The 24,882-nt window shown below is 38.6% G+C and overlaps 1 protein-coding gene across 5 annotated transcripts; it reads left to right on the forward strand.

The window, feature by feature from the left end:
* The first annotated feature begins 1,084 nt into the window (after positions 1-1,084).
* On the forward strand, positions 1,085-24,804 carry LOC111327339 (uncharacterized). 5 transcript variants are annotated; one of them, XR_002694524.2, is made up of 9 exons: positions 1,085-1,194; positions 1,759-1,827; positions 10,415-11,025; positions 11,876-12,112; positions 12,273-12,452; positions 15,695-15,769; positions 16,910-19,889; positions 23,455-23,535; positions 24,279-24,799. XR_002694524.2 is itself a non-coding variant. In XM_022931496.2 (8 exons), exons 2-8 carry the CDS (start codon positions 1,811-1,813, stop codon positions 19,816-19,818), a joined length of 3,681 nt encoding a protein of 1,226 aa, XP_022787231.2. In that variant the 5' UTR covers positions 1,085-1,194; positions 1,759-1,810; the 3' UTR covers positions 19,819-21,229. The 5 variants fall into 5 exon arrangements, 1 of the variants encoding a protein (XP_022787231.2); XR_015991487.1 differs by having other exon boundaries at positions 23,455-24,804; XR_015991489.1 differs by lacking the exons at positions 23,455-23,535; positions 24,279-24,799 and adding an exon at positions 23,238-23,403.
* The last annotated feature ends 78 nt before the right edge of the window (positions 24,805-24,882 follow it).

The raw sequence follows: 24,882 nt of genomic DNA on the forward strand, positions 1-24,882 counted from the left end.
TGTTGTGGACTTACGAGGTGCAGCCGACTGTCGATCTTCGATGGTGCGTATTGAAAGTTGATTGTTGAGGCCAGAAGTGAAGCACGAACATATTCTTCTGTGTTGTTTTAGACCGCTCGGCCATCCTGACTTCTACTTCGGATTATGGTATCACGGAACCAAAATTTGCTTTTCATTCAGACTGAAATAGCATGGAAGTAAGTTGCGTTAACCCTTTCTATTAAAATTTACATTTTCTTAAAGTTAATAGACGCCAAGAGATTATTCTCCTGTAGACGCGATTTCGGATTCTTTATTTACTTTTAGAATTTTGGCTTTTGCTATTTACTTTTTGAGATGAAGTGCGATATTGAAATTTCCTCAAAAGTGCTAATTTGAAGTTAGAAGACGGTCAAAAAAATAATAAAGCGTTAAAATATTTGCCCTCATGAGGTTTCATGCAAACCAAGCAGCCAAGAAAGACATCTTGTTTCAGCAGGGCAAACAGCGGGCACTATTGTGGCCGCTAGACTGAGCTTGACAAATTCTTATTGCAGTCACGGTTTCAGCCAAAACTGCTCGAGCTTTTCTGCATGCATGTATCTGATTTAGCAGTCTGTTCACCAAAACAGCTTTGTAATTAATTCTACTTATAGTCACTTGTGGTAATTAAGTTTTAAAAGTATGAAAAGTTTTTTTTTTCTTTAGGGAAATTTAAGCGGCAATTGAAGGAGGGGGGAGGAAGTTGGACCTTAACAAGTTCATATCACAGTTCATAAGCCATTTTAACGGGTTATCCATTTCTCAGTTTGAGTAGAAACCTATAAATGGATCACTTACTAAAATGACTTATTTTCAGCAGCATTCGGACAACAAGCGATGCACTTTGGAAGTAAGGTGAGGCATTTTTAATGAGGATTTTACTATATTTTTACTTCTCAAGAGCGGTCGTAAATATTCCCATGCAAACTCTTAGAATTTTGACAGGACGCTTATTGTGCAAGTTGATCATCCTGCTCTCCGCTGGAGCTTGGGCGACCTGTTAACTAGTCCCCAACCCTCGTCACGATTCCTCGGCTTTCATGTTCCCCGCCCTAAAGTCCCATGATACTTTGAAGCCTTCATTTCCTAGAAACTTCTTGATGACTGCTTTCACTTTCAAAAATTTCTCTTTTGTGGTTAATCTAACCGACAGATTTCGACAAAGTAGTTAAGGTAGGTTGTCGATTCTGTACTTTGTGTGCCTTCGATCTAATAGCTCGTCACAGCAAAGCCCAAAAGAGAGCACTCGTTTGTCAGAGTAAGAGAGGAACTGGTAGGCTTCTTGAGTAAATATATTTCACCCAAATTTCCTCTTTCAAAGCTAAGCAGATTATCCTGGTGGTGAATCTCATTTTGGTCGTCTCTAAGTCGAAATAGAGATATTTTAACTCAGTTCTGGTATCCATCCATGTTCCGTAGCTTAGTGGAGTAACATCTTTCGAATAATAACCGGAAAAATATACTGCTTCGTGCTCGAGCTTATTAATAGATAATTTTTGTTTTTACTTGTACTTCGAACTTACTCACACGCGAAAACTAGAATCGTAATTTATGAGATGGAAATGAAATCTCGGGTTCAAAAATTATAATTTGGCAATGGTTGATCTCAATTGCTAACAGGTAGCTATCGTTGTGGTTAATTTTTTAAAATTATTTTGGGGTACAGTACGTGTCGATTTATTTGTGTTGTATTTCCTTTGATGATTGTATTTATTTCTTCTGTCATTTGACCTGCAGAACATCAGAAATCAAAAATATGTCGAGGGATTACTACCATGATATTTAAACCATGGCAAGTACAGCTGGGTAAGTGATTGACAATCAGTATGTTTCAGAAGGTTTACTAGCCTTGTTCTTGCAGCAAGAATTGTCACAAACTGAGCTAATGCTCTCAAAAAGTTTAAGATTAAAAGATATACCTTATGGTCCTTTCTTTGTGATTTTCGAAAATGCATCCAATTACATTTGCTGGCCTCCTCCATACATTGCTTTGGGTTTTAATTTCAATTTATACATGCTTATCCATCTCTAGAAAAATAACCAAGGCCTTTAAGCTTGTAAATTAAATCCAATATAGATGTAACATCCATTGCCCCCTTTCACTGCACAAACAAAATCTCACGGGTGCTTCAATCCCTGCATGTAATAGCCTCCTCTTGACAATAACAGTTACTGGTACCTCCAAGTGGATCAAACTGAGATCTCCTAGATTTATGGAGCTGCAAGAAACACATGCAAACTCTTACTCTTTTTCCACATTGGAAAAAAACGGGTGATTGGGTAATTGTGCGGGATTGCATAATCTTGCGTCAAACAAAATATTTTGTATCTCACTCCCTGTTAAAGTAAACATTGGGTTCTCCTCATAAATCATACATTTTCTTGTAATATCAATGTGAAATTCCTCCTGTAATGGCTAAATGTCTTCTAGATTTTACTTTGAATGATTTTTATCTTATTGAATGAACTTTAGAACCTATTTTGAAGCAATTCTTTGTTCGTCAAAGCAATCGAAAGTGCTAAACGAAAACACACGAGGAGATCGTCCCATAATTTGAATTCGCCAGTAAAAGTTACTGTCGATGGAAGCCGTGTTTTCTTATTCCACTACGATTTACGATAGTCTTAATATCTGACAACCCATTCGTCCTGTAAATGCCAAGAACAAAACATTCCTTTTTTCACTCTGAATGAGAAAGCCACAACGCCAGCGGCCTTATTCAACAACACCTCTGATTCATTATTTGAAAAGCATAGGCACAAACCGCCAATGAAAAATAGAGTTAGAAGTAGACTAGTGCCCAGGAAAGCGCAGGCTACGGTAAGAACGCCTTGTTGTTTGAATAATGCAATCGACGAGTTCAATGAAAGCGTGGAAATTCTAGAGTGTTTTTGAAGTTAAATAGTCTGAAAATAGTCTAAAATAACCTAGAAATCTTGATACTCGACAGAAATACCCGTTTTGATTGAAATTTCAAGTAAAAATCTCCATATTGTGCGGGATTTGGGAATTTTCACGGATTGTGCGGGATTGTATGGGGTGCCATGTAGGACAATATTGTGTGCCCAAAAAATAAAATGCAAAAGTTACGTATATATGGCATGGATCAAATAAATATATGAATAGAATATATGTGCAACATATATATGGCATGGACCAAGTCAATATATGGTACTGAATAAATAAATATATGACATAGGACAAAAGTAAGAAAAATATATACGGCTATTGTGCCCGTTATCGCTTTGGCCAGTGGCGTTATTTTGGGAAGCGTGAAAACTTGGCATCTGATCAAGGAATCATATGTGACCGGGCACAGGATTTCGTACACTAACGCTTTACCGTTTAACGAATCAATCCGTTTACTATCCGTTTACTATCCGTTTAAAACGGATCATTAAAGCGTTTAAACGCTTTCTTCATCCGTTTAAACGCTTTGCTCATCCGTTTAACGTTTTCGACAAAACGTTTAAACGGTTAACCTATCCGTTTAAAATAAAATACATCCGTTTAACGGTTACTTGCACCCGTTTAACGAGGAGAGCGAGATTTGTTTTCATGATTATGCAAATTTATTTCGATGGACGTGTACGGCAAAATTTACAAAATCCGTGGCTATCGAGTTTCTCATCTTTTATTTCCGTCGATTGAAAGGAAACGGAAATTGCTTTATTAAAGCTGTAATTACACGTTACTTTACAAAATCGAATGCAAGATGAAACACGAGCGAAAGAAAGTTGAGTTTTGTTACATGCGTATGCAAAATTGTTTCGATTAACCGACGGTGAAATCTACAAAATCAGCGGCATTTCTTAACGTTTTCACTTGATAGTGCGTTTTCATTTCAGTCAATACGTAGAAGAAACAATGTAGGAACATGAAAAAAAAAAACGACTTTGCTTCTCAACTCTATTTTCTTTCTATCGAGAATGTTCAGTCCACATGGTATGATTGACAGATCGCTTCCTCTGCTTAAACAAATTTTCAAACGCATTGCGAGCTCTCCAGGGTGAGACTCGCTCTCGGCTCGCTTCACTCGCCAGTGGATAGCTTAATTGCAGGCTAGTAATTTCATTTTACTTAGTTTTCTATCGTTGTCGGTCGAATATTATTAGTATGAAACGTCAGTGTTCCGCATGAACAACTCGTATAATTGTTCGCAACGGTTTCTGATCGATATGTGCATGACTTTCCGCCGTTCTTTAGCCCTCCTCATTCGTTCAAGGTTTTTGTCCATCCATTTACCGTTTTGAGCTATCCATAAAATATTTATAGATGCTGTTCAACCGTTTAACGTTTTAAGCCATCCGTTTATTTTTTTTCTCGGCCGTTTAACGGTTTACGGAATCCGTTTTTGGACTTTGCTCTACCGTTTAACGCTTTGGACTATTCGTTTAAACGGACATGCAAACCGTTTAAACGCTCTTACTACCCGTTTACTATCCGTTTACAAACCGTTTATTTTTACCCGTTTAACGGAAAAGCGTTAGTGTACGAAATCCTGTGCCCGGTCACATATAATTATGGCAAACTCTACTCCCACTGTCGACTTACTTGCTCGGCAGATTATTGATCATCCTCAATTCAAAGAAGCCCTGCAAGCTAGGTCTTCTGATAGTTCAAGTTCAAACCCTGAAACTTCAAGAAAATCCACTTTCAGAAGCATAGTCTCAAAGCATGCAACAAATATTTAGAAACTGACTTCTTAAGCCGATGAATTCTCTGTACAAGAGATATTAAAGTGGTTTAAGTAAACTTTCCCCAAAGCTTTGCACTTCGCACTCAAATATGAAACACCTAACAACGTATGCATGATCATCTAATTGGCGTTCAAAATACTCCAAGACATTGATGTCTTCAGAGTGAAGATTTCTACGAGCTTGACGAAAAAGGGATGGAATAGAGCTCTCGAAAAATTACTCTAAATCATCAATCCTGTCACGGGCCGCCATGTTACTTTTTATCAATCTTCCGCTGACCAAATTGACAATGGGCACAATAGCCGTATATATTTTTCATACTTTTGTCCTATGTCATCTATTTATTTATTCAGTACCATATATTTACTTGGTCCATACCATATATATGTTGCACACATATTCTATTCATATATTCATTTGATCCATGCGATATATATTTAACTTTTGCATTTTATTTTTTGGGCACACAATATTGTCCTGTACGGCACCCCATAGGATTGTGCGGGTTTGACCAAATTGTGCGGTTCCGCACCCGCGCACCCTGTTAGAAGGCTACATTATAAATAACCTAGGTTAAATCAAAATTCACCTGAAATCAAATTTGACCTGTAACATTTATATCACTTTAAGGAAATATTTATTTTTATAGGGATACTGCAAACAATTTTCATGCTATTTTAGTGTGAATGAAAATGCTAATTCTCCTTCTGTGATACCCCAAACAAGCATCCTCTTAAGATATCATGGATACCAGAACAAAAAAAAAATTAGATTTCCTGAAGTTTTTATATCTAGTAAAGGAAATGGTGTTCTAGGGTAATTCCACAGTACTTTGGACATAAAGCTCTAAGAAATAACATTGACTAAAAGGACTATTAAGTTCTATTTCTGTACTGGTTAAATGCCTAATTTGTATAAAATGATACTTTTGAGATGTCAGCACTGTAATTTTGTGTCATAAATTATCATTAATTAACTTTGATACCAAAAAAGCTGTCACAGAGGGGACATACACTAAATAAATATTGTAGATCTGTCTTGAGAAGAAATCTAATAATAACTGTCAGGACATTAAGTTGTTTACCCAGACTTCCTATGTTATTAAATTTGTTTCTTGGCTTTGTGCGGAAGAGATGTAATGCTTTGTCCAACATTGAATTGCCCCCTCCATGACAAAAATACGCACAAAAATTATGATCTTTCTAAAATAAATGGGAATAACTGCAGAAACTTCTGTTAATTATTGAAGTATGGGCTGACCAACTCAAAAGTGGTAAAGAGTTTCTTCCACTTCTTTTTCCTTTTAATTACTTTAAAAAAGATAAAAATGTCACGGAGGGGAACTTTTGTCACAGAGGGGACTTTTCTGTCACAGAGGGGACCTTCCTGTCACAGAGGGGACATCACTGTGATGAAGAAAAATTAACTGTCACTGAAGGCAATGCAACAAACTATACTCTCCTCACTTAAAAGAGAAATTAATGTAACTATTGAGTTTAAAATTCAAGTTAATTTCCGTCAAAAGTGGATGTGAGTAGAACATTTTTTACTGTCAAAGAAAGAGTTGCACATGTCATGACTACTACATGAACAAAAAGTAAAGGATTCTGGGATTGTAGGCTCTGAGCACGATCACCACAGCACTGGCAATTGCTTTAGAGCTGAAATGAGTTCTAAAGAGAGGACAAAGAAATACAGAGAAAGATTTAAAGAAAATGATGAAAATTATGAGGTGGTTAAAAAGGAAGATTGAGACCGAAATTAAAAAAAAACAAAAACAAAATTAACTTTTAATTAGTAGCTAACACAATTACTGGTAACCCAGTAGTTTACATTGTGGGCTGTAAACAAATAATTCAAATTGAACATAATATGGTTAAGAATCCTAACTGGCCGGAGGCAAACCAGTTGGCTATTTACAAGCATGGCCGAAGATTTGAACTCGGAGCTACCGTGAAACAAATCCAGGGAGTGGTCAGAGCGGGACTTGAACCCGGGAACGACGGATTGTGAGTCCAACACGCTGACCGCTCGACCATGCTGCCTCCCTATATACTGGATTTTAGACTACTCTAGTATGAACTGGATATTGTCAACAGTTAGCTGTACAAGTGTACATATACAAGTATTAAAACTTGTAAGTCGTTATCACCTCTGAATCTGTGGCACTTTTGTTCAATATTCAGCTTATATAATTATTATATTTACATCTTGCATATCATGCATGCATGCATATTTGCAGTCTACAATGCAGTTTTAAGCCTTTTTATTAAAAGAGAGAGACAGAGACACAAAACCTTGAAATATCTTAGTTGCTTACATTTTTAGTTATACATGTAAGTTTTAAAAATGTTGTGTATGTTTTTGTATGCACCAGGTCTTATTGAACCGTTGGTGTTATCTTGAGTACTTTGCATGAACCTAAAGTTTCCAAATAAAAACTAAAAAAAGAAAACACATAAAGGTTTTTTTTTAAGAAATGCGTTGTATCATATGAACAAACAGCATGACACAACTTTCCAGAATACTTTCCAGCCATAAATTAAATGTCTTTAAAGGCTTGACGACACGTATGACAGCCAACCTTTTTGATGTGGTCAAGCTTTAAAGAATATCTTGAAAAGAATTGAATTAAACTGGGGCTGTAAACTCATATTAAGGCTGGAAAATTGGTTCAATTGATCACTGCTGCCTATTGGACAAAAGGTCCCCTCCGTGACAATAACCACGAGCACTTACTGTTCCTGCACAATGTAAGAGAGGAGGAAGGCCTTTTCCATTTAAGGAAGTTTTATTGTTGATTAACATCTAAATAAACTATGTACTAAATTATTGTTGCTGCCATTATACATTCACAGAAATCTGAGATTAAATTTTAACTTTCAGTTTTCATAGTTTCTCTGGTCCCCTCTGTGACAATCTAAATAAATGACTAATTCCCCCCAAATGTGGAAGAAGTCATTTGGAAATAGTTTGATTTAAAACAATCATTAGCTGTTCTATCCATTAGAAGTCTTCAGTGAACTGAATTATATTAAGCTGGGGAGCTATCCATGATATTCTCCTCTGAATTGTCCCCTCCGTGACATGCAAAATACTGTGGAATGACCCTCTATTCATTTCGGAAAATTTTATTCTGGTATTTTTTTTTTTTTTACTTCTGCAGATCATAAAGCAAAGAATAATTTGAGAGTAGTAATGAACTCTTCATGTCATCTTCTTGTCAACTAATTAACAATAACAAATCTGTTATTGATTTACAATGATGCTTGGTTGAGTTTTGTACAATTTTGAAGTTGCTTCTTATAAAGTCTACTTGCATGTCCTCTTAGCTCTTTGCAGGGATTCTGGCATTATGCGTGAAAAAAATCAAACTTATGTGGGATTTTTAGGGAAGATTTTGTGGGAAGATTATGAGTGAAATTATGCGCGATGACTTCATCCCTTAAAACTTACAATATAACTAACTTCGCTTAGAAACTCAGTTATTGTTTCTTTTTATAAAAAAATGGAATATTATGCATTATTGATAAATGACTCCTTCCAATAAAAGCAATAATATGGCCAAAACAGAAAGCAATTCTTGTAAACGTCCACCATCTTGAAAACTGCCAAACGCTGGAACCTGGGCCGAGCTTCATATCGGTTCCAGGTCCTCATCCGACATTTTTATTAACGCCTTGTCGTTTTTATAAAAACAAAATGGCTTCATATCCATGTGGTTCTTTTGTTAAATTAAAACGATACTTTGGTATTTTGTACGATTGTAGAAAAAGGATAAATATAATACTCAAGCCAGACACCAAGATAGGTAACGTATATATTGATTTATTTGACAAATTATGCGGGATTATGTGGAGAATGGCGGATTATGCGGGTCCACACCAGCGCATAATGCAAGAATCCCTGTCTTCGAGAAAGCTTAAAAGATTTTTCTAACTTGTAATTCAAGTGCTGTTATCAAGATGTTAATGCAACAACACTCTCTTTTGTCATTCTAGTAAAAGGAAAATTTCTTTGCAGTTCGTATTAGAGCAGAGATATTGTTGACTACTGATAGTGCTAAGGGTTCTTATTACACTCAAGAGATGCAGTGGCCAGAGTCTTTTTCTAATAAAGTTGCTAAATGGGCTAGTTCATGAAAAATCTCACGGACAGACCCTCCTTTGCCTTGCCCTTCAGGATTTGATCGTGGAAAGGCTTAATGTTGTGTTTCCCTTGAACCTATGCCTGACCTTCTATCTCCCATTTTTTTGCGTCGTCCCTTGTTGTTTAACCCATTAATAGCCACAGCTTTTGTGAAAAACTGTGTTTTGAAGCTAGTCAAGCAGATTTCGGGTCACTGTTGTGGTTCTAAAAGCTCAAACTTACCACAAACCCATTGACAGCTTGTACACTCGATGGCCTTTCGACCCAAATGCAAAGTGGCGGCCTGAAAATCTCGGGCAGGCACAGAAAGCAAAATTTCGAGATGGTTTATGGGTTGAAAAGTAATGCCCCACTTATGACTTTTACTTTTCTCTCTTTCTCCTGCCCTTTTTTTTCCCCTTTCCTTGCCTAAAGTTTCTACTCACTTGCTGGAAATTTAGTAGGCTTCATTTTGATGCAGAGATTTTTTAGGAAACTACTCATTATTTTCAAACCACATGCTCAGAAAGGTTGGTGGGTAATGGAACGAGATTTTCGTGCAGATTTTCAGGTTAAAGTTACATGGTTTTTTGGCTATTTCTCCAATCTCCTTCACTCGATTGCGCTCATTCTGGTATTGTTTGTAAGATATTTTCAACCTGTTCAAGTACATGCTCAAAGTCGTGCTTCAGGGTTAAAAGTGATGACATCACAAGGCATAGAAAGGGTGTGGGTCCACATGAGCGCTTATGGGTGCACTGGACATCAATAGGTTAAAGTGCCTTCCATAATCAACACCTGACTTTCTTGGTGTCCTAATTCCTTACAAACTATGTCAGCTCTTTCTGTTCTGGCAGGGATCATGGTTAACAGGCAAAACTGTGCCAATTAATGCCTTGCTTCATTATGATTCGATAAAAGCCTTTGCAGGCTTGAACGCATATATGTAAACAAACAATGATATCCTAAATAATTTCAAGTCACTTTTTTTTGTATATAATAGTGTTTTAGCTTGAGTTCTGATCTTTGAAGAGTTTATTCTTGGCTAATTTTCATTTAATTTCTGTTGGATTTGGAGATAATATCAGAAATATAATGAACCCCAAAAGAATGTCTTGGATTTCTGTGTTTTTTCTTTCTCTTTGAGGTAAGGTGCCTACATTGAAAATCTTACTCAAAAGTGCTACTTTGAAATTTAAAAACAACATTAATTTACATGTACAAATTCCAGACACCCATTAAAGTTCTATATGTGCAGATCACATTTCAATCAGAAACAAGGGAATTGATTTTAAAAAGTGCATTATTTTAATTTGTTACATTAGTGGTCAAAATTCTAAATTAAAATTAATCAAGTTTCTGGAATCAGTGTATTTTAAGCTTCAAAGAAATGCATCTTTTTATAGGAATAGTGCAAATAATGTACATGCCATTTCAGCTTGGGTGAAAACACTAAATTAAATTTTCCTTCTGTGATACCTTACTGCAAACTCCCAATGCTTGGGTCAAGATCCCTGGCAGTATTTTATTTTTAATTGCAAATCTACTTGTTTTTCAACACAAGGCCAAGCCACTTTTGTCTGACTAATGATCAGAAACGATGGCTTGTGGCAGGAATTGCACTCAACAAGATCCTTGTACCACAGATGCGTTCATTTGTGGAGCAGGAGGTTGGAAAGGAGTACAACAAAGTTAAGAGCAGTCACACCATTCATACCCAGACCAAACCTCATTATCTCAAAGCATGGCCAACTACTTCTAAAGATTTACTGAAGTATGAAAACATCAATGGCAATGATAGCTGTAAGGTGAAGTCGAAAAAAGGGAAATGTGTGTATGACTACAACTCCTTCAAATACCAAGTTACATCTCATGTTGACTTTGCAAGGCTGTTTGTGCAAAACTTCATGGCTAAGTTCACTGCATTTGATGACCACTGTGATGCCTCGGCTGTATTACAGTTGCTTCTTCGCATTCCAGCATTCTCTCCAGCTGTGCAAACTGCAGCAGATAAAGTCAGAATGACAAGGAATGATTGGGCCCACTGTGGTTTTAGCAAGTGGGATCAGCCCAATTTTTCAAGGAGCTTTTCTGACATGGAACAACTGGTAAAGAGCTTGGCACTATCAGGTGCTGGGAAAATACTTGGAGAACTTAAAGACTGGGAAACCAAAGGTAATTGCATAATATTTTAAATTTACTGGAACCATTCTTTTGGCCATATCTTAGTTAGGCTGGGTATGAAAATCAGAGGGGTGTGCTTAAGAAAAGGAAAATTAATTTTATGGAAAACCTGCAGCGAAATTTATACATGTGAAATTATCTTTTGATCCGAAATACAACTATTTTCTTGTAAATTTCTTTTTACCAGTTGTCTGGGAATTTGGTCCATTTTAGTTGGCTCCTGGAACACACCCATCCAAACTCATCCAAATGGTCATTTGCCAAATGAAGGAGTGGCCAAGTCTTGATAATAATAAATTGAAAGCGAGTACTGGACTGTGATGTCCAACTAATGGGTGCTTGGAAAATGCATGCAGCTTAAAAAAAAATTCATCAAATTATGCCCCCAAAAAAAGTAACTCTCCAAAATCAAAGAGCCTCCCCTAAGCCATATCGTTAAACAAGCTCTCCCTTCAAATAAGTGCCATCCCCCACTTGTTCCTCACCTTCTAATGCATTAAAGATACATGGAAAACCTGTTTCCGTATTGCTAATTTTATTTTCAGCTTCAACTTATGGTAATCAGTACAGGAGAATGGTTTCTTTTCAGTTGAGGCATATCTAGTTATTTATCTTCCTCAGCGTTCTGAAATAATTCTTCACATAGTCTATGGCAAAGATTAGAGTTAGATGCTGCATTGTTAGGTAGATCCTCAGACTTTAGGTTGTCCATAAAGCAAAAAAACAAAACAAAACAAAAGTGCAGCATAAGGTGGCTCGAAAAAGAACTTTATCAATAAGTTTTCTTTAATAGATTTGATTGTTGACTAACTGAATAAGTCCTATTCATTTATTTTACCAGGAACAGCTCTTTGCCAGAATTCTCCTGTAGATCCATTACTGTTACAACTGGTTCAGCAGGAAGTTAACTTTCTTCAAGTTTGTGTGGACAACATGTGTGTGGAAAATGAAGAAGACAAGACTAAAGTCACTAATGAGCTAAGAACTATTGACGCAAGTCTAGAGGAGATGAAAAAAAGAGTGGAGAACCTTGAGTGTGACGTTGAAGTTGTTAAGGGCAGATTGGATGATTTCGAAGGTGCGTTATTTTTTTTTATTTATTTTTTTTCCCAGGTCGTTGAAATTTTGTGGACGACTGCTTTGTTTAAAGTGTTTTGACATGATAGATTTTTTGGTGTTATTCATTTTTTGATACAGATTTTTTTTATTTGGAGACTGTATCTTGCTTTATTTTGTAGGACCCATGCGAAAGAAAATTAAGAGGCTTGAGAGCAATCAGCAGAGCACAGATAGTCGCGTTGAGCTTGTTGAAGATTGCATGACTGTTGTTGACGAAAAAGTGAATGTCGTGGGAGGCAAAGTGAATGTTGTTGAGGACAAAGTGAATGTTGTGGAAAACAGTGTGCTTCACCTACAAGGTGCTTATACACGTAGGACCACGTGGGAAGAAAGTAATCATTTGACCCTTAAGGCCGGTACACACGAGGGAGCTTGCTTCGCAGCTTGCTCCCTCAGCACGCCCCTGCAACACCTCCTGCAACGCCTCCCGGTTAGCTCAATGGATAGAGCGCTGGACTGTTGTGCGGGAGGTCGAGGGTTCGAGCCCTGGCCGGACCAACACTCGGGGTCTTAATAATTGAGAAAATATTGCTGCCTTGTTATAACATCAAGAAATGGTTAGATATTCTAGTCTTCTCGGATAGGGACGAATAAATGGAGGTCCCGTCTCCTGCAGGGTTGGGGTAGGAGACGTTAATTTCCCACACACGAGATTACTGTGTGATGGATGTCCTACCCTGGGGCAGGATGGGTGGTTTTATTGGGCCCGCAGTAATTGGCGCAAGCTGTTGCGGTGTCCCTGCAGGTTGGCGAAGCTATTAAATAAACACGCTCCAGGAGCAAAGCTCCCTGGTCTGCACCAACGATTTTTTGCGAAAAAATATGTTGCGCAACAAAACTTTTGCTCCCGAGTTTTGCTCCCTCATATCAAACTGGTTTGATATGAGGGAGCAAGCTCCAGGGGCAAATCTGTTGCACGAGTCTGTTGCAGGCGCAAGCTCCCTGGTGTGTACTGAAATTTGCTTGCCGTGAAATGACGTGTCTCCAGTTGGCCAATCAAACTGGCGTATTTTTTCATGCACAACTCATTGCGAACTTACTTTCAAAATGGCGGCTGAAGGAGTAGGGGAAGATTCTGTGCAGATAATTGACAATAAAAAAAAGCGAAGAAACTTCATGGAGTGTCACAAATACAAGACTAGTAATAGACCTCTACAGATATCCTGAAGCATCATCATCATTAAAAGAACCAGTTTTTTCTTTTTCAATCCAGAGCTGTTCGCCGCCATGTTGGATTTATAACAACTAGTTCCCATATATGCTCCAATCGGGTTGTTTCATCATTCAGCTCCCTCGTCGTGCCCTTCGTGTGTACTGGTTGGGGTACTTACCCGGGAGTGTGTTGCAGGAGCGTGCTGCGGGAGCAAGCTCCTTCGTGTGTACTGGTTGGGGTACTTACCCGGGGGCGTGTAACTGTTGCAGGAGCGTGCTGCGGGAGCAAGCTCCCTCGTGTGTACCGGCCTTTTAAAATACCTAAAAAGCGTTTTTCTGTCATAAAACCGATCCAATGTAGTTATATATCTTTATCCGTTTGCAAATGGGTTATTTGTAGAGAACTGCCTCAATCTCCATCACGAACATTTGGAGAAGTACAAAATATGTGTTTGCAAAGAGCTGGTTTCTTCAAAAACTAAGTTTCAAACCCAGTTGTTTACCACGCATTTTGCGTCCTCAGGGAGAAGGTCTAATAACTTCATTGTCCACTGTCTGCTTTTCGCACTTTTCAAGATTCGAGACATCGTGATTTTTTCGAAGTGTTCTCTTATTGCAATATTTTAGAGCTCTTTCTGTCGTCGCTTAGCGGAAAATTGAATTGTTATTTGTGGATCGCCGCGGTTATTCTGCGGTTAGTTACCTCATCTTTAGTCGCGAGAAAGATTGACACCAGAACTCTCACTGACCTATGAAGTGAGAAGGGGGGCTTCACTAACCACCATAATAATTAGACGTTAGACTGTGGGAACAATCTCCTCGGTATTACAATAAGAGCTTCAGCAGTTGTGCATGGAGTCAGTAACTGGTGGGCATCCGGTCGAAACGAAATTCCCTCTGCTGTGTTGCTCGTCTTTTGCGTAGGTGATTATTTCAATAAGGTAACTATTAACCTTATTGGTCCGGTTAGCTCAATTGGTTAGAGCGCTGGATTGTTGTGCGGGAGGTCGAGGTCGATGGTTCGAGCCCCGGCCGGACCAACACTCAAGGTCTTAAAATAATTGAGGAGAATGCGCTACCTTTTTATAATATCAAGAAATGGATAGGCATTCTAGTCTTCTCGGATAAGGACAAATAAACCGTAGGTCCCGTCTCCAGTATCTATTAATTAGTTAACTTGGTTAGGCAGGGAACGTTAAAGAACCCACTCACGAGATTACTGTGATGTGGTCTGGCCCGTTTACTGGGAACTGGGTGGAGGGGGCATCTTCAAATACGTTTCCTTCGATTGTTTGTAAACTGCTGATGCAGTCCGGCCAAAGTCCCCCGAAAAGTGTTGTGAGGCGCATTTGATCATATCCGCATGTTAATTTGCGCAATATAAAGATTAAATAATAATAATTATTATTATTTTTATTATTATTATTATTATTATTATTATTATTATTATTATTATCATTACTATTATTATTATTATATTATTATTATTATTATTATTATTATTATTATTATTATTATTATTATTATTATTATATTAACCAGGAAGAGGCAAAAGTTTCATATGAAAGGAGACACTTGTAAGCCCGCGTCTGGTTAATTCGCCTTCACCGCCATAACGTGAATTTGTGTGGTTTACCGGAGTTTCCAACAAGCCAAAAAAAATATCGTCTCCAGCGCCCACATTCTGGCGAATATCGCTTCCCGGGGAAGATATTTTGTTTTCCTTAGTCCTGTACCGTATCTGGTTAAATCCCAGATCGGGAGATTACCCATTTAGATCCTGAGTGTACTGTCTCGCAGAAACTGTTTATGTTTGAGAGTTTTTCGCAAGGAAGGTTCTACTTTGTTTACCTTTTTTATTGGGAACTCCACAAGAGTTGCCTTGATCGAGAAAGAAGAACGGCTTGAACAACAAACGATGCATTCTTTGAGCGCCATTGTTTTGTTCACCAATCATAACTCCGTGACTCGACTTACCTTCGTCCGTACCAAAATAAAAGTGAGCATCGTGTGTCAACTGAGAGCATAATTTTCAAGTGCTGGTCTTTATCAGTCACGTTACTTTCTACAGTAACATGTCTCCGTTATCGCGCTCCGGAGCTCTAAAAACTTTCAGCAAATTTTAATTCTACAAAGTACCAATAACTTTATTGCTCTGGTTAAGGTACAGATGTTTATATATTTATTTTAAGCAATGTGGCTTTTAGTCAGAATGGTATTTACGATTTTCCGTCTTTCTCCCACGTACCCTGTGTTCTGCACTTCGTTCTAAATCAAACAAGTCGTAAGTTTTAGTATACTCCTCATAACAATAGGATTAAAATGAGACTTTGGCAGGAACTAAAGAATTCTCCAGAAATACAATTTTGTTGTGGTCTCTTTCCCTCAGAACAAGTACAAGACCTGGCAAAGACCAAGGGCTCAGACGGAGCGATTACGTGCGCTGAAAGTCCCAAACCAGCTGGTGAGTTGCATCGAAACGGACAACTTTCCGTGGAATAGTATTTAACTTTACTTTTACTCCTGCTTTCATGGGCCCCTGCCAATCTACCGAAATATTATTTCGTTAAGCTTCTCTTAATGAACCAAATGCTGTGAACAGAAGTGTGGTTTTATAATAGAATGTAGATCTGGCTAAAGCCTATCCGCATAACTTTGAAACAGTTCTCAGTATAATGCGAGTGGCTATTACCAACCCGGAAGAAGCATAATACTTGTATCTCTGCCCCGGAAAATACCGGATTGTAAGCACAACAGTTTACCATGAGTGGTATTGATAGCCGAACTAAGTAACGTACATATTGCTTAGCATTTTACATCAAACAACGTTGAGTTGAGTTATCAATATATCCGTGACGGTATTAGGGTAAACAAAGCTCACGGTTTCCCCCAAGTTCCTAATGCAAGGAAACAGTTCAGTTACATGATTCAGTGACCTTCCTCTTGTCAATGGCTATTGCACGGTTTAAAGTGCTGACGACGCCATCGCCTACTTCGCTAAGCTTTTCAATTGAAAATGGCTTTCGTCTGACGTAGCGTAAATTGTTAACTATCTTCCTTCCACTGAACTGTAGTAAACCAATGGTAATGCTTATTGGCGCGAATCAAGAGTTTGAAACCTGCAGATTTCTCTCTCTGCGTACTCAGAATACGTTGATGCTCAATTTAACGTTGTACTTTCAGAGAAGGTGCAATAAGCTCATTGGGAAATCCTACTTAGGCATAGTGCTTAGAAACAGAAAATCACTCCTCTCTGCTTTCATCAGGTTTTGCAATGGTACGATGTTGTTTTGTTTTACAACTGTGCGTGTGTTTTGGCAAGTTCGTCATCATTCTTGCTCACAATGACACAAATGGTCAGGTCTCTATTGTATCATCCTCCGTTATGCGCAGTTTGCCTTTTTGTTCTACTGTATATAATCCTTTAAACGGTGTTCCACATTTGTTAAGTCTATCTGTTAAAATTTAATTACTGTTGTAATAGAGGATCTCATTCGGCTGACTTACGCTGAACATATTGTGTAATGTTATTACTTCTTTTCGATGCAATGACCGGAAAGAAGTTTATTTATCTCTGAGCTTATGATGTTAATTTACTCTCTAGATTACCCAGACAACTTTGTACAGCTAATCAGAAGAGATTACAAAAACGCCGTACTGTGTCCGTTCCCCTGGTGCGAGGAAGAGTTGGAAATGGAATTTTCGAAGATGTTTACTAAACTGAAGATAGTTGGTAGGAAAAAAGAAAGAGCGAGGTTAACAAAGGGTATTGTTGAAATGAAGGATGTCTTCAGTCCACACATACAATGTGAAAAGCCAAGAGTGGTATTGATCGAGGGGCCACCTGGAATGGGCAAAACCACTTACTCTCAGAAACTTGCGTATGATTGGTCAGTGAAGGACATTTCACTTGAACCTTCTTTTCCTAAAGTGGACATGCTTCTCCGACTGAATTGTCGTGACATGAAAACTACTAACATCGAGGATGCTATTGATGATCAGTTACTACCTCGTGATGCAAACGAGAAGGAGAAAGAGGACGTCTTTCATTTCATTCGCCGCAATCAATCCAGAATCTTGCTAGTTCTTGACGGACTGGATGAACTATCTCAAGATCTTTTTGAAGGATTGTTGCCCTTGATTAAAGGAAGAGTCTTTGCTAATACTTACCTCCTGTTAACAGCCAGACACGAAGCTGGAATGAAAGTACGGAAGTACTGTGACACACTCCTTGAGATTGTTGGTTACACCAGCGCGGATGCCGAGAGTTACATCAAGAAGTATTTTAGCAATCACGACGATCCAAGCCTTGCTAAGAAACTGATTAGCAGTCTAGACAGAAACCCAAAGCTGAGCGAATTATCTGTCAATCCTCTTAATACAGCGCTGTTGTGTCTCGTTTGTGAAGATTCGCAAGGAAAATTCCCTCATAACAGAACCCTGCTGTATCGTGAACTTGTCTCGTGTGTTCTTAGGAGGTATTTTTCAAGTAAGAAAATCGTTTTGGGCAACAAATGTCCAATCGAACATTGTTCAGATCAGCTGAATCAGTTGGGCAGGTTCGCTCTTGATGCTTTGCTAAAAGATCAGTTAGCCTTCTCTCCATGGGAGTTGAAAAGTCAGTCAACAGAATTCCTTGGATTCGGTTTTCTTTCTCGTGAAGCCAGTGCAAGTAAATTGAAACCCAAGGCAACATACGCGTTTACCCACAAGACCTTTCAGGAATATTTTGCTGCATTCCACCTGGCTCATGATCTGGCGACTGGTGAAAGTGACAAGGTCGCGCTGCTTGCTCAACTCAATCCTATTGATAACTACTGGCAGGTGTGGGAGTTTCTCATCTCAATGGCTGCAACTGAAAGTTATGACGTTAGTGTTTTGGTAGTGTCGAGTCTCTGTGCTTGCTATCAGCAAAAAAAACCCGAGAGTCTGTACCTCGATATGTATGTGTCGCAGGACGAATATAGCGATGACAATCCCTGGGACAGCGATGAAGAGGACTATTTCGGAATGGGAACCATCTATGCGTGGAACGACCGTGAAGAAGACTACAGCTCCGAAAGTCAGCAAGATGACGACGAATTGGATAGCGACAATGCTGATAGCGGTGATGTTGATAGAAATGATGGAAGCGATCACCGTTTTGACAATGTTATTGTAGACGTTTGCAGAGATGCTTCACATGATTGGGTTGAAGGTATACAAGCAAGATGGCTGTTCAGAAATAAATCTGAGGTACGGTTTTGTGAAGCTATAATTCATACCATTGCACAGTGTGAAAAGTCTGAAAGTCAATTGAGTCGTAACCAGATTAAAATGGCAGATACGCTAGCACGCTGCTTTCCTTTGGAGAAAATGATCGTTGACACTGAATGTTCGTTCACGCTCACCCCACAATATATTCTCATTTTGTTTGAATATCTGAAATGCAACAGCCAGCTGAAAGACCTCTCTTGGTGCGTCGGATCTTGGGACGAGTTAAGTTCGGCAGCAATTGGATGTGTGCTCCAATCATGTCATGAGCTCAAGCGCTTGTATTTAATCAACGATTTAAGTAACCCTTTTCTTACATCTGCTCTTCAGACAAATCGCACAGTGACTCATCTAAAGCTGAGCAGTTCTGGAACCTTCCTAACAGGTGCCAAAGCACTTGGTGGTCTTCTTCAATCAAATCACACTTTGACCCATTTGTGTTTGGCTGGCAATCATCTAACACATATTGAAGCAGAGGCGTTAGCACAAGGTCTCCTATCCAACAGTGTGCTAGTGTATTTAGACTTAAGCGTAAACTGTATTGGTGATCAAGGAACCGTTGCACTTTCTAAAGCATTGGAGTCAAATCGAATGCTAAAGTACCTTGACGTAAGTTTTCAAAATCAAGGTTTATCAAGGTCTAATCACATGGAATCGGATTTTCTAGGTGATGAAGGTACAAAGGCTTTGGCGCACGCTCTTCGATCTAACAACTCGTTGACTTACTTAGATCTTCAAGCGAATCTGTTTACCGACTCAGCAGCGGCAGAACTGGGAGAATCTCTTCAGTTTAACTCCTCTCTGACACATTTGTACCTAAGGAATAACTGTATCCCGAGCGAAGTTCTGTTCGGCAATGCAGCAGCAACAGCTTTCTCAAAGGCCCTTCAGTCTCCTCTCACACAGTTGACTCGTTTAGATTTACATAGTACCTCTATCAGTTCATCGTGTGCAGTCACCCTGGCAGAGGCTCTCCAAAATAATCGCACTCTTGAGCGTTTGGATTTGAGTGACAACAAGATTGAATGTTCTGGTGCTATAGCCTTAGCACAGACATTGAAGTCGCATCAAGCTTTGCAATATCTACAGTTGAGAAACAACAAAGTTGGTGATTCAGGGGCAAAAGAGTTTGTTGAGGCCCTACAGTACAACGAGACTTTGCTCCTGTTAGACTTGATCGGAAATCCGATAACTAAGTCAGGAGCAGAATTCATCCTTGGAGCGCCTCAGGGGGCGAGTTGTTGTTTAATGAGATGGTGACAAAAACAGATTAAGGCGTTGGCATGGATAGGAAAACAAAATACTCCCGGGATAGTATTCAATTAATAATCGTAAGTCTTGTTTCTAGGAAAACTACGATTTTTATACTTTCATCGCACAACTATACAGTAAATTACCCATGATCAGACAGGTCAATACAGTTTCTAAGCCTTGCACTCCTGCATAGGTGACGGGGAAACTGACCACTGTTCTAGGAAGTAGCATTTTCAGGTTTCTGTTACCGTAAATCCTCTATTAAGCCCGTCGGGGGGGCTAATTTTTTGCAATCACTTTTGAGGGGGGGGGAGGGGGGGCTTAATTGAGAATGGAGGGCTTAAAAGAGAGGGGGGCCCTATTTAATTTAGCGAAACGCATCACCTGTAGCAAAAATACCGTGGTATGAGACAGAGTAGACTTATTCCCAAGCTATAATTTAAAATGGCAAGAGTTCAGGGAATATCCTTTGTCCAGCTCTACTGTTGCGAGTTTGAATCTGTTGCGAGTGGTCATCACATTTATAAAAAAGTCTGGAAGCCAGTAGTCGGGGAAAAGCTCATGTGCAAGCATGATACAAGAGAAGAAGCAAAGCTGTATGATGAATTTTCAGTTGGTATTTACCGCCTGTCTACCAGCTGCTCTCAAGATCAAGAACTAGTTGGACATTTGCCTATAGAATTATCATTTCTGCTGGGTAAATTTTTATCTCGTGAAGGTTGCAGCTTAGAATTTTCACCGACAGGAGCAAGGTTTCTCGAGGACGGACTTGTGGTTCCCAGGCGGTACACTGTTTTGACTAACGATAAGAAAATGGTGGCAATTCTACACAGAGAACTAGAGCGCAGAGTTGAGAAAGTTAAGCATATGAATCTGGAGGTCATACGGCCGAAGACCAAAAACAATATTAACTTCCAGCCTGAATAAATCATATAATTTGGATATATCAACAAAGTTGAAATGGTAAATTGGCCACCGTAACGATTACAAAAGCTGACGTTTCGAGCGTTAGCCCTTCGTCGGAGCGAATAGAGGAATTGTGGGCTGTGTGTGCTTTTAAAGGCAGAAAATGGAACTACGTTATTGGTGGGAACATGGGAACAAGAAAAACACGAATAAATTAGTGGAATGAAAAGCGTTGTTCTCGAAGGTGTTCTCGAAACCAGTCGCTAGACATTTTAATTTACCTAATCATTCTAAGCAACATACGGCAATCTACGGTCTTTCCTTACACTTAAGTAGCACGGCAAGCCGTAAAACTCTTGAACAAAAGCTCATCTTTCAAACCGGCAGCCTAAATCCCACAGGGATCAACGAACGCTTTTCATTCCACTAATTTATTCGTGTTTTTCTTGTTCCCATGTTCCCACCAATAACGTAGTTCCATTTTCTGCCTTTAAAAGCACACACAAACCACAATTCCTCTATTCGCTCCGACGAAGGGCTAACGCTCGAAACGTGAGCTTTCGTAATCGTTACGGTGGCCAATTTACCATTTCAACTTTGTTGATATATCCAAATTATTTCATTACCCCCACCGACGCAGCCCCAAACAGTTTCTTTAGAAACTATCAGCCTTTATTCAATAAATCATGACTGATCAGTCCACGTTAAACGTTAATTTTTTTGTGAAGAATAAGGATTGGGGGAGGGGGAGGGGGGCTTATTAACTTTCCTCCGCTGAAAAGGGGGGAGCCTTATTTGAGAAGGGGGGCTTAATAATAGAGGATTTACGGTATGCTTTTTTACCATTGAAACTACATTCACGCAGTTTAACTGAGAGTTCGCTCCGTGCGTTTTACGTTTTATTATAACTTGGCTCGTGAACTAGAAAATTAAACGTGATTCTCGAATTCCCTCGTTTTGCTTGAATTGATTCTTGCGACTATTGCCTCCCATAGAAGGCGATGCCGCCTATGTCGTCAAGATGAGTGAGTGAGAGTGTAGTCATAGAATTCCGATCTTGACCCAAGTTTAACCTGATGTTTCTTGGTGCTACTTATTGTTTGTTTCGAAGTATCTTTGTAGTTCGAAGTTCGCACTCGATCAACAGTTCAGTTGTCTTCTTTTGTGATTTCTGGTTTGTAGCCATGAGCACAGTGTTTTCAGCTCTTGCCGTGACACTACGAAAGACAGTACAAGACGATAAACATCTGGTTAGCGCGCCATTTAAAAAAATGATTTTCCATGCAGAAATATCTTAATAGCTATGATCGGCGCATCATGAAACTATGTGGAAATATTTTTTTTTCTCTGAAGGAAAAGTATTTTTCCGTTTAATCAGCGAAGCACTTAGATTCGAAGACAAAATCTTTTACGCTGCAACTAAATTCACGGCAGCCGGGCGCGGTCTCAAATAGACTAAATACACGGCAGTCAGAAATTTCACAGTATCTCCATTGAAAGGTTCCTACAAACTTCTTAAGAATATCTTGTTTTGTTTTAAAAAAGTCAAATGATTGCAATTGAATTAATTTTTGTTTAGCGGACAAATTCTCCGAGCTTGTGCATCTAAAGATATTACTCGATTGTCGACATGAAGATATTTCTAACCATTTTCACTGCATTGCCGCAGTAGGGTAGGACCAGAACGGAACACATGCGAGTAGTCCACCCAATAAATCCCACCCCAGGGGAGAACATCCATCACACAGTAATCTCGTGTGCGGGAAATTAACTTCTCGTACCCCTAACCTTAATCTTGTAAGATCACCGTGGCGCAAGAGTAAGGGTCGCCTATGTCAGAAGAGCTTCAAGTTCAGTAAATATTAAGGGAAAGAATACAGAAAACCTCAAATAAATCTATTGGAAAAAATTCGATGTTTGTTTCGATATTCTAAGAAATTCACTAAAATTATTTTGGTATGTAACAGGGTATTTAGGGATATTGCATTTCAAGAAAACAGGATGAAGCCTGATCCTCAATATCGAGATCCTAAAACCTACGCTTAGAGGGTACGGGAGTTTCGACATAAGAAAACCGCTCAGACACTGGTAACTCACAAAATTTTAATTGTCTATCTTACACCAATAGCGCAGTATCAGAATTATTTCCGACAAACTGTTAGCAGTTGTTGCCACAACAAAAGGAATATTGATGATGAAGTTCAGATTTTATTAGAGTGTTTCTGCCTTTCTGTTTTCAATAAAGTTCACTTTTTATTCTTAAACCACGTTGTACTTCATTTCCTTTGTTTTCATTATTTATTTATTTATTTATTTATTTATTTATTTTTAACACCGACTTCAATTGCCCAAATTATCTGATGATTGTTTCATGAAAGCCAGGTATAATTTACAAGATTCAGTTAAACGTTTAGCAATAAGGCGTTGCTCATGGTTATTAAAAGTCATTCAAAACGTTTGGCAAGCAAATCTTGAACTATCAGCCCTTGTAAGCTGACTTGCATATGGCTCTCTTGCAGCTACAGCGGCAGCACTTTGAACCACGAAGGCACGTGGTAAAAGCACATGGATCGACTTTACATTCAGCTTGCTTTAGGCATCTCTTACACCAAGGTGTCACTGCAGAAAAGAAATAATGCTCTGAAAAACTTTGTATATTTTTAAAGAGCTAAGGAACCTATAAAAACATGGATACATTTCTTATTGTTGTTGTTGTTTTTTTTTTTTTTTCGATAGGGTTCCGATCCGGCAGGAAGGGCAGACTTTTCTAATCCCGTTTGAATTCTGAGGTTTCACCTCATCCCATAAATTTCCAATGTAAGCTATATATATATATATACACAAACAAGACAATTCCAAATTTTATTGGATAGATATCTTGACTTCTTTTGTTACGTAATTTAGTCTTTCAGTTAACATAATGTAATGCAACGTTTTGGACTTCTATAAAATTTCCATTTTTTACAATGTTGTTCTCAGTTATTACTTGAAAAAAAGAAATTGTCATCTAAGGACAAAAGCGTTCCTTAATTAAAGGAATATATGTGCTAAGGCCTAGAGAGAGAAAAGGGATTCACTTTACCCGCAGTGATATGGATTCGAACTTCATGGTCTTCATTCAATTAGTTTGGATTATGAAGCACTTTGAATAACAATATAACCACTGGATGCTATTAGTTTTTTTTAAATTATGAGGACTGACCAAATCAACTAAAACAGGTAATGTAAAGGAATGTCATTACTTACCGTAAGGCCTAACTCTGTGAAGAAAAGAAATTGGTAAAGTCAATTTATCTCAAAAATTCAAACGAACCAAGGATGATTTCCCTTCCTTTATGCCTCCCGATCTTACATTCGCGATAAATTAAGCTTACAAAATCGACAGTTGTCAATAAGGTCCAAGTAATGACGGTAAAACTGACATCATATAAAATAATATGAAAAGGCAAATTTCGCCAGCCGGAGATGTTTTCCAATAGTAAACTAACAGGGCTGAAGATTATTGTTTTTGCCATGCATTTATCATTGTTTATCGAATATCGTACCGCACTGCTTTGTAGAGATACCAGGCAGACGAGAAGAAGCACCACCAAAATCTTCGACGTCTCTCCTGTGTGGAAGGTAAAATCAGAATGAGTGAAGTGGGATAATCCACATCAATTACCATAAAGCCTCGACGAGAAATCCGGTCATCAAATAGACTGTAAAGTGTTATTTTATAACTCTATGCTAAATTTTAGGAAGTCATTAACAGAACTGCTTGGTCGCGAGACAATCTTCATGTTGATCAACAAGAACACTGTATCACTGAAGAGTAGGAAGGAAAATTCTCAAAAATCACTTTTTACCTGCTTAAACAACGTATAAAATGGCTCTGGGTTGTTGCATGTAATAAACCAAGCGTAGGCGTAATTCCAACTCGTTTATTGTGTGTCTAATGTGTAGTCGCTTCTTTATATATAGGTAATATGAGAATCACTAATTTAATCAATCAACTGTCACTGTACAAACAAAACGATATATCTGGTTTCACAGGTAAAGAAATTGTTCTCGTGTGGGGGCGTCTCCATGTTTCCTACACTCCCCAGAGTTTATTCATTACGTGAGAAACTTTCAAAATTCGCGAAATGAAAATAAATCAATGTTCAATTGTTCATGAACTGT

The sequence above is a fragment of the Stylophora pistillata genome, chromosome 9 (assembly GCF_964205215.1).
Source record: "Stylophora pistillata chromosome 9, jaStyPist1.2, whole genome shotgun sequence".
Lineage (NCBI taxonomy): Eukaryota > Metazoa > Cnidaria > Anthozoa > Scleractinia > Pocilloporidae > Stylophora > Stylophora pistillata.